The sequence below is a fragment of the Plasmodium chabaudi genome (genome assembly GCF_900002335.3).
Source record: "Plasmodium chabaudi chabaudi strain AS genome assembly, chromosome: 8".
In the NCBI taxonomy this organism is placed as follows: domain Eukaryota; phylum Apicomplexa; class Aconoidasida; order Haemosporida; family Plasmodiidae; genus Plasmodium; species Plasmodium chabaudi.
In genome coordinates, this window is record NC_030108.2 from 834 (window position 1) to 15,677 (window position 14,844).

Consider the following 14,844-nt stretch of genomic DNA (forward strand, 5'->3'; position numbering starts at 1 on the left):
TTACCGTTTTTTAATTCCCTTCAAATATTTGTTTAAATCTATATATGTGTTATATTGAATATTAATGTTAACTTCAAATTAATAAATATATATATTGTTCTTTATTTTCTTATTGGTATGTAAGTTATTGCATTTGAAGTAAATATCTATATAATAGAATCTTACAATCTTATATTTAAGTTATCAATGATACAAAATAATCTTTACCTATATATAATTGCAAATAATCACTACTAAAGATGAAGATAATATCATTAGGCCTAATTTCTTCAATAATATTTAGTATTGTTTTAGCACGAAACAGTTCGAATTCAAAATCCACAACCGGTTGCGTAATATAAGAAAAAACCATAAAAATACATCATATTATATATAAATATGTATATATTAATTGCTTTAATTAGTTTTGTATACAAATATAATAATAAATTAACATAAAAATATCTGATATATTTTTTATTTTGGTATTTTTTTTAGTTTGAATTATTAGGGAAAAAACCAAAGAAAATCCATACGATGATAGCTGAACCAGTTAAAGATAATGTTAAAGGCAAGGAAGTATTTGACCCTAAGCTTCCAAATCTCAAATTTATAGATGAATTCGATCCAATAATGTTAGAAGTTTACAAAGAAAATATGAGTGAATTAGATCAACCCATTATCTCTGAAATCGATGGTACTATTGCTGATAAAGTGACCAGGTTTTTAAGAAGAGAAAACGATTCCAGTTTACCAGGATTGTATATTAGACCATATGAAGAAGATTATGAAGATATGATTAATTATATACCTCTTAGGGATAATTATCAACGCGAGCAAAATAACGCACATAAACAAAGTGGCGCCCCCACTCCTGTATATATGATGCCTGAAAAACAAGAATTAAGTACAATACATGAAAAAGGATCAAATATACTACATGAAGATAAAGAAGAACTAGATAAAGAAAATGAAAATGAAAGTGAAGACGAAGATGAATTTGAAGCAAAATTGATAGCTCTATTATTTCCCAAAGATAGAGAACATGATAAAGAATTTAAAGAGAAAATAAGGAAGTTGTATCGTGCCTGGAAGATGGATAAAGAGGAAATGAAAACGAAACCGAAGAATAAAATAAAATGCTGGAATTAATAAATGATGGATAAAGGAAATATAAAGTGATATAGCCCTAAAAATAATTATTAAAAAATCACAATGAGCAAAAGCGAAGATATTATATATAATATATTTTTTTATAGAATAATAATAATAAGAAGAAATGACTATGTGCTTGCAAATGTTTCAAGCTATATACTTTTTTAATTAATTAAAATTATATATATTTTTTTGCCTTTTTTAACTTTTAAAAGGCATTTTTTTATATTCATGCTAAACATATTCATATAAATTATTTTAGTAAGATTTGTTTTTGTGCATACCATTTTTTTAATATGCTTAAATTTTATCATAATTTTTAATTACATTTGAATGATATAAATATTTAGTGTGATTCTCATGTAAAATATTACATTATATTTATCATGAATTTATAAGTTATTTTTTTAAATTATAAAAAATAAAACATGTAATAGTAGTAATTTAATTTAGTTATTATGTCTTATCACACAATTTTATAGAATTACTATCCCAATTTAGCTATGAAGAATGAAAATATGAATATAGGAATCTATATATGCTAATATTTTGTTCCCAAAATAAAAGGCATTAATTAAATTTATCATTCCGAAAAATCATCTTTTATTTTATAAACAAAAAAAATAAATTAATAAATGTACAGAATCAACCTCCATATCATTTTATGTATATAATAATCCTATTTTCTCCTCAAATCAGCAACTTCTTTCTTATATCCATTACTTTCTTCATTTATCATATGGTTCAGGTGATATTGGGGGAGGAAATCATAATATATTATTTTATTGTAAACTTCCTTCTTTTCACCCATTTTCTCATGATAAATTTTGTAATAATTTAAGTCACGTCTCTTCTATAAGCAAATCGATACTTTGGAATCATCTTTCTATATCGATCCCGGCATTTGATCGATTGCCTCATTAACCATTAACAGCAAATTAACAGTAAATACAAAAAATAAATATTATATTTCAACACATTCCAATTAAGTTATATTAATACGAAACCCAATTATTATAATTTTTCCTATACATATTTAAAACAATTCTTTAAACTAATAAAAGTTACCAAATTATTAAAAAGTATGCAAAATTATATGTAATGTGGTACTTAATCCTAACCCATATGTGTGTTTCACAAACACAACCTTAACCCTAATCCACTACATAAAATCATATAAAAATTATACAAAAAACATGCAAAATTATGCAGGAGTGCAATAATTTAGACATATAGATTTATATTTTATTGATTATATTATTTAAATATTCTTATAGACCCCAAAATTATGACCAAAAATTACTTATTTCCAAATAAACAGCTTCTTAACATATATCATCATTATTGCTGTTCATGGGGTAATCAATACTCTTCGAGTCATATATTAATGATTCATTTTTTTCTTTATTTTTTTATATTTTCTCTTAAATATCGTTTTTGAGAGCGTTTACCAAATCCAAATAATGAATACTAATATAAAAATGATAAATATATTTTATATTTTTTGATAATCACATATAAGGAATCACGAAGATAATTTTAAAATGTTTATATATATATATTCCTTATTATTTACCTTATAAGCAATTCCCAAGAAAACTGGCATTGCAAATACCAATAAGGCTGGAATTAATTTGCTTGCTACCGACGAACCTGATAATATAGCTTCAGAACCTTGTCCAGGACTTTCTCCCTTATCTTGTACACGAATTTGCGCAGAGCATTCTATAGAATTTTGTGGCGTTTTTATATTTGGAAGAGTTGGTATATCCTTACAACCAGTACATTTTTTAGCACAATCATTTTTTAAATTTTTATAATCAGTTGATAAACTATACAATATTTGACTATATGAATTATTTCCAGTAATGTTACAATCGTCATTAAGTTTTTGAAATTCTTTAACAAAAGCATTAGCATCTTGCGAACAATTTGGATAATTTGTTTCTTTTTCATTACATCCAGTATACAATTTACATAAGAATTTTAATGTTTCATAAAATTTAGACATAATTTTAATATCCATATTCACCAAATCGCCTTTTTTATTTATAAGATCCTTATAAATATTATAAGCTTCAACATCAACTATTTTCTGAATATCACTCTCTTTGTCCTTTATATATTTATTATGAAAATCATTTATATTGCTTATTCCTTCATATGACATTAGATTTAGTTTATAACATAACCACAAAATAGCGTATTCAGAAAGTTTATTATCTTCTAAAATATCGTCAACAACCGATTTAAAATATGTAAGCAATTTTATAATAGCAGAGTTAACATTTTGGATGTTACTATCACATTCTCCATTAGTCTTCATCCCCTCGTTAGGGCAATAATCGTTAAATGTCGCATCATTTTTAATTTGTACATTTGTACCATTCATCGTCAATTTAACGCCATGATCGATCACATTAATTAATCCACACTACGAATATATTTTACGAATTAAAGAAAAGAATATGTTGATGTAAATTTTACTAAAATTAAAATTAATATAATTTATAGGCTATTCAATATATGAATTTTATGCGAAGAGCATATTTTGTTTAAAAAAATTATGTACCAATTTCTTAGACATTATAATGAAATTATATTATAATTTGGGAATTATGAAGGATGATAATGTTTATATATATTGCGTAAAATCTATATTGTATTTACTTAAGCTCTTTGCATAGAAATTATCTTTAGTTAAACACAGTGTACTTATTTTATGGAAATTAGCTAAATTATCTTAAATAGATGGTTGCTTAATACACTTTTACCATATCTATATATGATACATTTTATACAAAAAATGCTATTATTACTATAATCATTAAAGGAATATAAATATATATTTAATAAAATAGGTTAAATATTTATATACTTGTTTCTAATATTATATAATATAGTTTTTTCTATAATTATAGCATTAGCAAGTTACATGCTTCATTTTCTATGGAAATTACATAAATTTATATTATTTTTATTTAATATATATAAATTCATAATTCATTTTAATGTGTTCAATAAATTTATATTTATTCCTATGTACATCAATTTAGAAATATGCCTTATTGGGTTATTTTATAATATATTTTGAGCATCTTTTCTACGGCTTAAAAAAACAATTAGCACTCAACCATGAGCAATTTATAAGTTTAAATAAGTCTTCAAATGCATATTATTTTTAAAATAATACATAATAAACATTAATATTTAACACATAAATAACTATTGATGCAAATTTTTAAATATAATAGAAAGCCAAACATAATTAGGTTGTTATATTGCACTTTAAGAGGAAAAGGATATGGTATGTTTTCTCTTTAATACATAAATTTAGATAAATATTAGCTAAAAGTTCTTCATTTTTCATTTTATCTTATATATTATATATTATATTATTATAGTTATCAATGCATATACATTCAAATAATTATTAACAATCCTATATTTTGTTAATTTTATGACAAGGAAATATTGTTTTGGATTAAAAAATTATAATTCATTAAATACTGATAATATAATACATGGTAATATGGAATAATAAAAGACATTTAACATTAATTGAGTCTTTAACCATTTCTTTATCGATTCGATTTTTTATAATATAAAACTTCATATCCTCAACTGTATCTTTAACAAAATATGTAACGTTGATACCTTTATAATGCACTATTGTATATCATTGACTTATTATTCATTCAATAAAACATAATTTTATATATCTCTGTTAGAAAATATCATTATATTTTTATATAATTTTTTACTGAATATGCATAAAAAACTATTCTATATTGAAATGTATGATATAGATTTAGTGGGCAATTGCTAATATTTATAAAAAATTTATTATGAATTTTTTCAATAATAAATTATTTTATAAATAAATATATGTTAATCATTCATTATGTTGTAATGTTTTATTTTTAAAATTATATAAATATATTTAAAATTGAAAACTGAGTCATTCTAACAACATCATATTTATCCAGATCATAATATTATATAATTTCGTATTATAATTATATAAATATGTTTTTTAAATTATACTTATGATTTTAGTTACGCATAATAATAGTAATAAACGAATTTACATATTTATCATTTTAATACTTATATTGAGTTTTAAAATCGTGTTCATAGAATCTGAGCCCCAAATAAAAGTTATTAATAATTTTATCATATAAATAATCGTTTTTTCTTTTATAAAGAAAAAAATCGCCAAAAAATAAAATAATAATTGCCATATAATTTTCTACATGCTTAATAATTACATTTTCCCATAAACTCAACAGCTCCTTTCTTATCTTCATTACTTTCTTCATTTATCATCCGGTTCAGGTGGCAACGAGCAAGGGAATCGTTTTAACTGTCATTTTGGTTTAAATTATAATAAATTATTTTTTTTATTCCCATTTTCTCCCTCAGTTTCTCATGTTAAATATTATAATAATTTAAATCAACGTATCTTCTATAACTATATCGATACTTTGTATTCATCTTTCTATATCGATTCCAATATTTGATCAATTGATCCATAAACAATTAATCACAAATTATAAATAAAATACAAAAGACATAGTTCAACACAATATCATTAAGTTATATAAATAAGAAATGGGAATCATATATTTTGTCAAAATGTATTACTTTATTCGGTCCTTTTCATAGTCATCTTCATCCTCATTTGTTCTCTTACATATTTAGACTTAATATAAATCTTAACAAGTCCAACATATCCTATACATATTTTAATAATTTGTTTCCTATATATATTTAAAACAATTCCTTAAACTAATAAATATTATCAAATTATTAAAAACTATAAAAAAATAAATGCGATATAATATTTAACTCTAACCCACATGCGGGTTCCACAAACATAACCTTAACCATGATTCACAACATAAAAACTATACAAACATACAATAAATATACACATATAATATTATATTTTATTGATTGTATTATTTAAATATTCGTATAAACCCCAAATCATGATCAAAAATTACTTTTTCCAAATAGAAACTTTCTTAACATATATCAATCATTATTACTGTTCCTGGAATAATCACTCTCTTCAAATCATATATAATGATTCATTTTCTTCTTTATTTTTTTGGGTTTTTCTCTTAAATTTTGTCTTTGAACTCGTTTATCAAATCCGAATAATGAATACTAATATAAAAATGGTAAACGTATTTATATTTTTTGATAATCCTATATAATGAATCACGAACATAATTTTAAATTCCTTATTATTTACCTTATAAGCAATTCCCAAGAAAACTGGTATTGCAAATGTCAATAAAACTGGGATTAATGTTTTTGCTATCGATGAACTTGGTGGTGCTTTTACCTCTGAAAGAGTCGGAATATCCTTACAATCAGTACATTTTTCAGCACAATCAGTTTTTAAATGATCATAATCATTAAATAAATTATACAATATTTCTCTATATGAACTATTCCCAGTAATATTAGAATCCTGATTAAGACCTTCAAAATGTTTAGCAAAATCTTGAGCATCTTTCGAACAATTTGTGTAACTTTTTTTTTTTTCATTACATTCAGTATACAATTTACATAATGCTTTTAATGCTTCATAAAGTCTAGACATTTCTTTAATATCAAAAGACATCGAATATATTTTTTTATTTATAATATCTTTACAACTATTATAAGCTTCAGCACCAGATATTTTCTCAATATCCTTCTCATTCTCCTTTATATATGCATCATAAATATATTTTATATTACTGACTTTATTTTGTGAGTTTTTATTTAGTTTATGACATAACCATAAAATAGCGTATTCGGCATTTTTATTATGTTTTAAATCATCAACTTTCATAAAATAATTTAGCAATCCTATAAAATAAGAGGTAACTAATACTTCATAAGAAAAACATTCTTTCTTTCCCCCATCTTCTTCGCCATAACAATACTCGGTGAATATATTATCAAATTTAATCATTGCCTTTGAATTATTCACGGTCACAGTAACGCCATTATCGATTGCACTAAATAATTTACACTACAAATATATTTTAAAAATTAATAAAATATGTATTAATGTAAATGTTACTAAAATGAAAATTCGTATAATATATAGGCAATGCAAAGTCTGGATAATATAAGAAAAATGATATATACCAATTTCTCAGACATTATAGTGAAATTTTGTTATAATTTGTAGATTATCTTGGACAATAATTTTTATATATATTGCATAAAATATTTGTTGTTTTTACTTAAGATCTTTATATAGAAATTATCTTTTGTTAAACATATTTACTTATTTTATGGCAATTAGATAAATTACCTTAAATAAATAGTTGCTTAATACACTTTTGCTATATGTATATATGATTTTTATACAAAAAATGCTATTATTACTATAATCCTTAAAGGCATATAAATAGTTATTTAATAAGATATATTACATTTTTATATGCTTGTTTCTTATAATATATAATGCAGTTTTTTCTAAAATTATAGTATTTTAAAATTAAGTTACATGGTCCATTTTCTATTCAAATTACATAAATTTATATTATTTTTATTTAATATATATAAATTCATAATCCATTTTAATGTGTTCAATAACTTTATTTTTATTCCGATATACTTCAATTTAGAAATATACCTTATTGGGTTATTTTATAATATATTTTGAGCATCTTTTATACGGTTTGAAACAACATTTAGCACTGAGACCATATTTATTGAGTTATTTATAAGCTTAAATAAGTTTTTAAATGAGAATATTTTAAAAATAATACTTAGTAAATATTAAACATATAACATAAATATGTGTTGATGCAAATTTTAAAATATAATAGAAAACTATGTGCAATTAGGTTGTTATATTGCACTTGAAGAGGAAAAATATATGATATATTTTCTCTTTTAATATATAAATATTTGCTAAATGATCTTTATTGCTCATTATATCTCATATATTCTATTGTTATAGTTATCAATGTATATCCATTCAAATAATTTATTAAAATTATATGATAAATAATGCTATTTTAAATTAAAAAAAATGATTATTTACAAACACTGATAATATGGAATAATAAAAAGACATTTAACATTAATTGATAATTTAGCCGTTCTTCATTTATCCAGGTTTTTAGAATATAAAAATACATATCCCCAACTGTATCTTTAACAAAATACGTAACGTTGATACCTTTATAATGCACTATTGTATATCATTGACTTATTATTCATTCAATAAAACATAAATTTATATATTTCTGTTAGAAAATATATTATATTTTTATATAATTTATTACTTAAGATTTATAGAAAACAATTGTATGCAACATATAACAGGGGTTTATAGGGGCATTTTTAAAATTTTTATTATGAATTTTTTCAATAATAAATTATTTTATAAAATATATATTTTTTATTCATTCATTATGTTAATCATTTTTTTATTCTATAATTATATAAATAAATTTATAATTGAAATATAAGTGAGCCATTCCAACAACATCATATTTATGCAGATCATAATAATATAAATATATTTTTTAATTGTACTTTTGAGTTTAGTTACCTATAATAATAAATGAATTTACTTATTTATCATTTTAATACTTATATAGAGTTTTAAAATCAGGTTTATAGAATCTGAACATCCAAATAAAGTTATTAATAAATTTATCATATAAATAATCGTTTTTTCTTTTAAAACAAAAAAAATTAACAAAAAAATAAATTAATAAATGACATATGGTCGACTTACATAAGTTTGTATATATTTAATAATCATATTTTCTCATCAACTCAACAACTTCTTTTTTCATTTATCATACAGTCCATGTGGTACTGAGAGATGATATCATAATAAATATGTTCACCCATATTCCCATATTAAACGTTGCAATTATTCAAATCGATGTTGTCTTATAGAACCAAATCGGCACTTTGGATTCATCTTTCGATGTCAATTCCAATATTTGATCGATTGTCCCATAAGCCATTATCATTAAGTTATATTAACACAAAATGCAATTATTATAATTTGTCCTATACATATTTTTATAACTTATTTCCTATATATATTTTTAAAAAATCGTTAAACTAATAATAAACACTTAGCCATAACCCATATGAGGGTTCCACAAACATATCAACTCTGATTCACAACATAAAAACATACAAAAAATATATAATAAATATACATATATAACTTTATGTTTTATTGATTGCATTATTTAAATATTCTTATAAATACCAAGATTATGTTCCAAATTATGGTCAAAAATTGATTATTTCCAAATAGTCAGCCTTAACATATATCAATAATTATTACTATTCCTGGAATAATCCCTCTCTTCGAGTAATAAATAATTATACACTTTCCTCTTTGCTTTTTTTCGTTTTTCTCTTAAATATTGTTTTTGAGATCGTTTACCAAATCCAAATAATGAATACTAATATAAAAATTGTAATCGTATATACATTTTTTGATAATCCCATATAAAGAATTACAAAAATAAATTTTAAAGATTATATTTTTAAATTCCTTTTTATTTACCTTATAAGCAAATTCCAAGAAAATAGGTATTGCAACAAATATAAATGTAATTGGAATTAACGTAACTTTTATTGAAAAATTTCGTGGATAAACTGGGAGGGATGGAAAATTGGTACATTTTTTTTGTAAATTGTTATAATCAGTTGATAATATAGATAATATTTGACTATATAGACTGTCATCAATACCAGTATCATTATTATTAAGAAGTATTTCATATTTTTCAGCAAAATTTTTGGCATAATCCAAATTTTTTTCGCAATCCGGATGTTCATCATGAATTACATTATACAAATAATATAATATATTAAATGGGGCTTCAAGTTTAAATATATCATTAATATTCATATCCATCAAATCTTTTTTTTTATCTATAATTGCCTTATAAGTCAGACCATCACCACCATTTATATTCTCATTATAATAATTATTTGTATCTATATAACTTTTATAAAAATCACTTAATTTTTTGATTATAGGATTATCCTTTATTTTTAGTTTATAACTTAACCATAAAATAGCGTATTCGGCAAGTTTATCATCGTCTAAATTACACTTCTTCTTTAAATTTTCTAGCAAATAAATAACACCAGAACTAGTCATTTCATAATAACCACAACATTTACAATTTCTTGATCTATCCCTGTAATCACAATAATTGTGGATTGCTTTATTAGTTACATGAGTTATTGATCCATCATCTTGATCCACATAAAAATAGCCATCGATCGTAGCAAATTCTTTATACTACAAATATATTTTATGAATTAAACAAAAAAACGTATTAATATAAATATTAATCAAATGAAAATCAATATAATTTATGGACGATACAACATATAAAACACATGCGAAGATAATATTTTATTTAAAAATTGTATACCACATCTTCAATATTATAACTTGGGTTTGGCATAATTTGGAGATTATGAGGGATAATAATATTTATATATATTACGTAAATATTTATTGTATCTATTTAAGCTCTTTACATAGTAATTATATTTCGTTAAACATGTTATACTTATTTATGGCAATTATCTAAATAACCTTAAATGGATAGTTGCTTAATATACTTTTACCATATGTATATATGATACATTTATACAAAAAATGCTATTATTACTATAATCCTTAAAAATACATAAATAGTTATTTAATAAGATATATTACATTTTTATATACTTGTTTCTTATATATAGTATAGATTTTTCTAAGATTATAGTATTTTTAAATTAAGTTACATACTCAATTTTCTATTCAAATTAGATAAATTTATATTATTTGTTTAATATAGATAAATTCATAACCAATATTAATATATCCAATAACTTTATTTTTATTCCTATATACTCAATTTAAAAATATATCTTATTTGGTAATTTTATAATATATTTTACGCACCTTTTATACTATTTAAAACGAAAATTAGCACTAAACCCGTATTTGTTGAGCTATTTATAATCTTAAATAATTCTTTGAATGCATATTGTTTTTAAAATAATACTTAGCAAATATTAGTTTATAACACATAAATAACTATTGATGCAAGTTTAAAGTATAATTGAAAACTAAGTGTAATTAGGCTGTTATATTACCCTTTTTTAGGGGAGAGATAAAAGATATATTTGCTCTTTTAATATATAAATATTAGCTAAATGCTTTGAATTTTCATTTTTATCTTATGTATTCTAATTTTCTAATTGTCAATGTATATACATTCAGATAATTTATTAAAAAGTTTATATTTTATTAATTATATGATAAAATATTGCTATTTTAGATTAAAAAATGATGAATTACAAACAATAATAATAAAATGCACTCTAATGTGTAATAATAAAAATGAATTGATAAAATTGAATCTTTAACTGTTTCCCATCAATCAAGTTTTTTAGAATATAAAACCACATATCCCAATTGGTATCTTTAATAAAATATATAACATTGATGCCTTTATAACGCACTGTTATACCCATTGATTTATCATTCATTCAATAAAAAATATATTTATATATCTCTGTTAAAAAATACATTATATTTTTATATAATTTTTTACTGAATATGCATAAAAAAACATTCTATATCGAAATGCATGAAGAGATATAAAGGGACACTTTTTATATTTTTTTAAAAACTTTATTATGAAATATTTCAATATTATTGATAGAATATATTACTAGCTTATATGTATAAACATGTAATAATAATGCTATTCTATCTATAATACTATTTGTCATTATTAAAGAAAAATATGATATAAAATTTTATTAATATACTTATATTTTATTTTTTAACTATTTTAAAATATAATTTATTTATACCTCAAAATTATAAACTTAAAATATTGTATATATAGTTCAATTTTTATTGTGTTATTAAAAATGTTAGATGCATAATATGCCTTTTATAGATAACGCGGTATTGTCGAACCCCGATCGATTGTTTATGAATCTATATTTTATTATTATATATTAGTAGATTGTTTAATTAATGTTACAAATATATATATTAATCTGAATATATATTGTAATATAGAGTAATATTCAAAATGTTTTTTATTATAATTTATAGATGCCTGTTCAGTTTTGTTGTTACAGTTTTGCTTGGGAACTTTATAATTGAAATTAAAATAAATATGATACAAATAATAAATTTTGCTAATATGTTTCATCAAATAAAGAAACATAATGTGCTATTCATGATTCAATATCGCCCCTGATTAACAAGACTTATATAATAAATAATAAGGATTCTTATATATCGTTATCCAAAAATTACCAATAAAATGTAACATGTGAAGTTATAGTATTGCCAAATTTAATATATACGAACGAATTAGATATAGTATTATGGCTTATGAAAATATGTTCAGTACACCCTTTCATATTAATGGCCATCCCCCTTTGGGGGGTGCATATTTAGGAATAATCTCAAGATTAAACATACGAGATGGAGCATATATTTAATCACCATTTATAGAACAACAATGTTATAAATTACAAATATATTATTTCGTAATAACAATATATTTAAATTCCAAAATTGAGAATTTGCATATGTAATATCCTAATATATATTATTAGTTAAAAAAATTTTATTATTACGTGATTTTTCGATAAAATTAATATTAGTATTTAATTATATGAAATTTTTACAATAAAAAATATTTTAATATTAGTTATAATTATTAGAACATAATATGACATTAAATTTTATTAACATACTTATATTTTATTTTCAACTATTTTAAAATATAATTTATTTATACCTCAGAATTGTAAAACTTAAAATATTGTATATATAGTTCAATTTTTATCGTGTTATTAAAAATGTTAGATGCATAAAACATCATTTATAGATAACGTTGTATTGTCGATTATCGATCAGCATTCCATGCATCTATTATATATTGGTAATATATTTATCTGAACATATATTGTAATGTAGAGGAATATTCGAAATAATTTTATTATAGTTTATACCTACATATATAATATTATCATACTGTTCCGTTGGTATAATACAATTTAAATTAAAATAATTGTAACCCAAATCAAAAGTTTTGCTAAATAAAATGTTTCATCAAATAAAGAAAAATATAGTGTTATTCATGATTCAATATAGCAATTTGCTGGCAAGTTATATATATTTTTTAACCATATTATACAAACCCTTTCATATTAATGATTGTGTCCTTTTTTAGCTACATATTCAGCCGCCATTTCGTGATTAAGCATCCGGAAATGGTAAATATATCTGATATAAATTTACAGACCAATATATTGCCAAATTATAAATAAAATAATCAAATTGCAGACCAAACACAAAACATCAACTTCATAGAACAAAACTATAACTCATGGTACATAACTTTGACCCCCTTTTTCTGTTGATGAATATGAAAAATTTAAAAAGGATATGTAACTTATTAATTTGTTTAGATTCTTAACATTATTCGGGTTAAAACCTTTTTAACAAGTAAAATATGTTTAAATAATGGGGAATATGATGCGCATATTTTCATATAAAATGTTGCATCAATTGCAAATTTTTATTTCTCTAGGGAGTTAAAAAAATATAAATCAAAATTCGACAAATCGATGTTATTTATAACAAAATACAGATTTGTGAAAGAATTTTTTATAATGTCTAAAAAAACATATATTAATAAAAAATTATACTATAAAAAATTATTTCTTTTCCAAAAAAAATCCACTTTTATTTTTATTTCATTATTTTATGCTGTTGTTAAAATTTTAATTTGTATTAATAGAAATTTATTTGTATACTTTTACTTATTTGCCATCAATATATACGATTTATTGTTGACAATGTTATATGATACTATTTATTGCTTCTCATGTCCTCCAATTCATAATATATTATTTTACATAATGCAAAATTATTTTTTTTTTTGAACAGTTGTCCATGCCTACAACCCAAATTTATTAACCATATGCCAACTTTGCGAAAAAAAATCGTGGCGATCCTTGGAAATATTTTTATGCTTTAGTCAAAAAAGCTCAAGTATGGAAACCTTTTCTTTTCTGTTTCGTTGTAAATCGTATTTCTCATATTATTCACAATAATTATGCATTGTATTTTCATTAATTTTGCAGATATCAAAAGACAAAACTATAATTGCCATGACTTCAGTAGATGTAGATGATCAAAACCCTTCCAGGAAAGAACACAAAAACCCAATATTAAAAAAAACAGATTCATTACGTGCTTCCATAGAATATAAAGATTGTATTATGAATAAAAAATTTGAAAGAATATATGTGAACTTAGCTGGATACCTCATTGAAAAAAAAGGCGATGATCTTGAAATCACCTATATCGAATCTGTAAGCGATATACACATTTTAATAATATAATAATTTATTTCACAATAGTTAAAAAAAATACAGTTTTAAATAAATGTACATATTTATAATATATGCTATATTTTGAAAAATTTTAACGTTTTACATATTCATCCATTTATGTTTTTTTTCTTAGATTAATGGATATTCTACCATTTAACAAAAATGTATATAATTAAAGAATGCTAAATAGTAATTTTGTCCATTTATAAAAATTAAATATATTAATGGACAAATTTATTATTTAGTATTCTTTAAATTTATGCATTTTTTTAATTCAAC

General features: G+C 21.9%; 5 protein-coding genes across 5 annotated transcripts; 2 read left to right on the forward strand and 3 right to left on the reverse strand.

Annotated features, from left to right (window-relative positions):
- Positions 1 to 239: 239 nt before the first annotated feature.
- On the forward strand, positions 240 to 1,131 carry PCHAS_0800001 (erythrocyte membrane antigen 1; the record flags this gene model as incomplete). Its single annotated transcript, XM_016797707.1, has 2 exons — positions 240 to 332; positions 478 to 1,131. The coding sequence occupies 2 exons, from the start codon at positions 240 to 242 to the stop codon at positions 1,129 to 1,131; spliced, it is 747 nt and encodes a 248-aa protein (XP_016652870.1).
- Positions 1,132 to 2,538: 1,407 nt separating this feature from the next.
- PCHAS_0800005 (CIR protein) lies at positions 2,539 to 3,721 on the reverse strand (the record flags this gene model as incomplete). Its single annotated transcript, XM_016797647.1, has 3 exons — positions 2,539 to 2,604; positions 2,711 to 3,568; positions 3,707 to 3,721. 3 exons carry the CDS (start codon positions 3,719 to 3,721, stop codon positions 2,539 to 2,541), a joined length of 939 nt encoding a protein of 312 aa, XP_016652869.1.
- Positions 3,722 to 6,216: 2,495 nt separating this feature from the next.
- Positions 6,217 to 7,302, reverse strand: PCHAS_0800011 (CIR protein; the record flags this gene model as incomplete). Its single annotated transcript, XM_016797571.1, has 3 exons — positions 6,217 to 6,309; positions 6,398 to 7,168; positions 7,288 to 7,302. 3 exons carry the CDS (start codon positions 7,300 to 7,302, stop codon positions 6,217 to 6,219), a joined length of 879 nt encoding a protein of 292 aa, XP_016652868.1.
- A 2,150-nt stretch (positions 7,303 to 9,452) lies between these two features.
- PCHAS_0800015 (CIR protein) lies at positions 9,453 to 10,607 on the reverse strand (the record flags this gene model as incomplete). Its single annotated transcript, XM_016797502.1, has 3 exons — positions 9,453 to 9,587; positions 9,692 to 10,438; positions 10,575 to 10,607. 3 exons carry the CDS (start codon positions 10,605 to 10,607, stop codon positions 9,453 to 9,455), a joined length of 915 nt encoding a protein of 304 aa, XP_016652867.1.
- A 3,545-nt stretch (positions 10,608 to 14,152) lies between these two features.
- On the forward strand, positions 14,153 to 14,722 carry PCHAS_0800021 (the record flags this gene model as incomplete). Its single annotated transcript, XM_051320980.1, has 3 exons — positions 14,153 to 14,221; positions 14,314 to 14,544; positions 14,699 to 14,722. Coding segments are annotated over 3 exons (324 nt in total), but the record flags the coding sequence as incomplete, so codon positions are not given.
- Between the last annotated feature and the right edge of the window lie 122 nt (positions 14,723 to 14,844).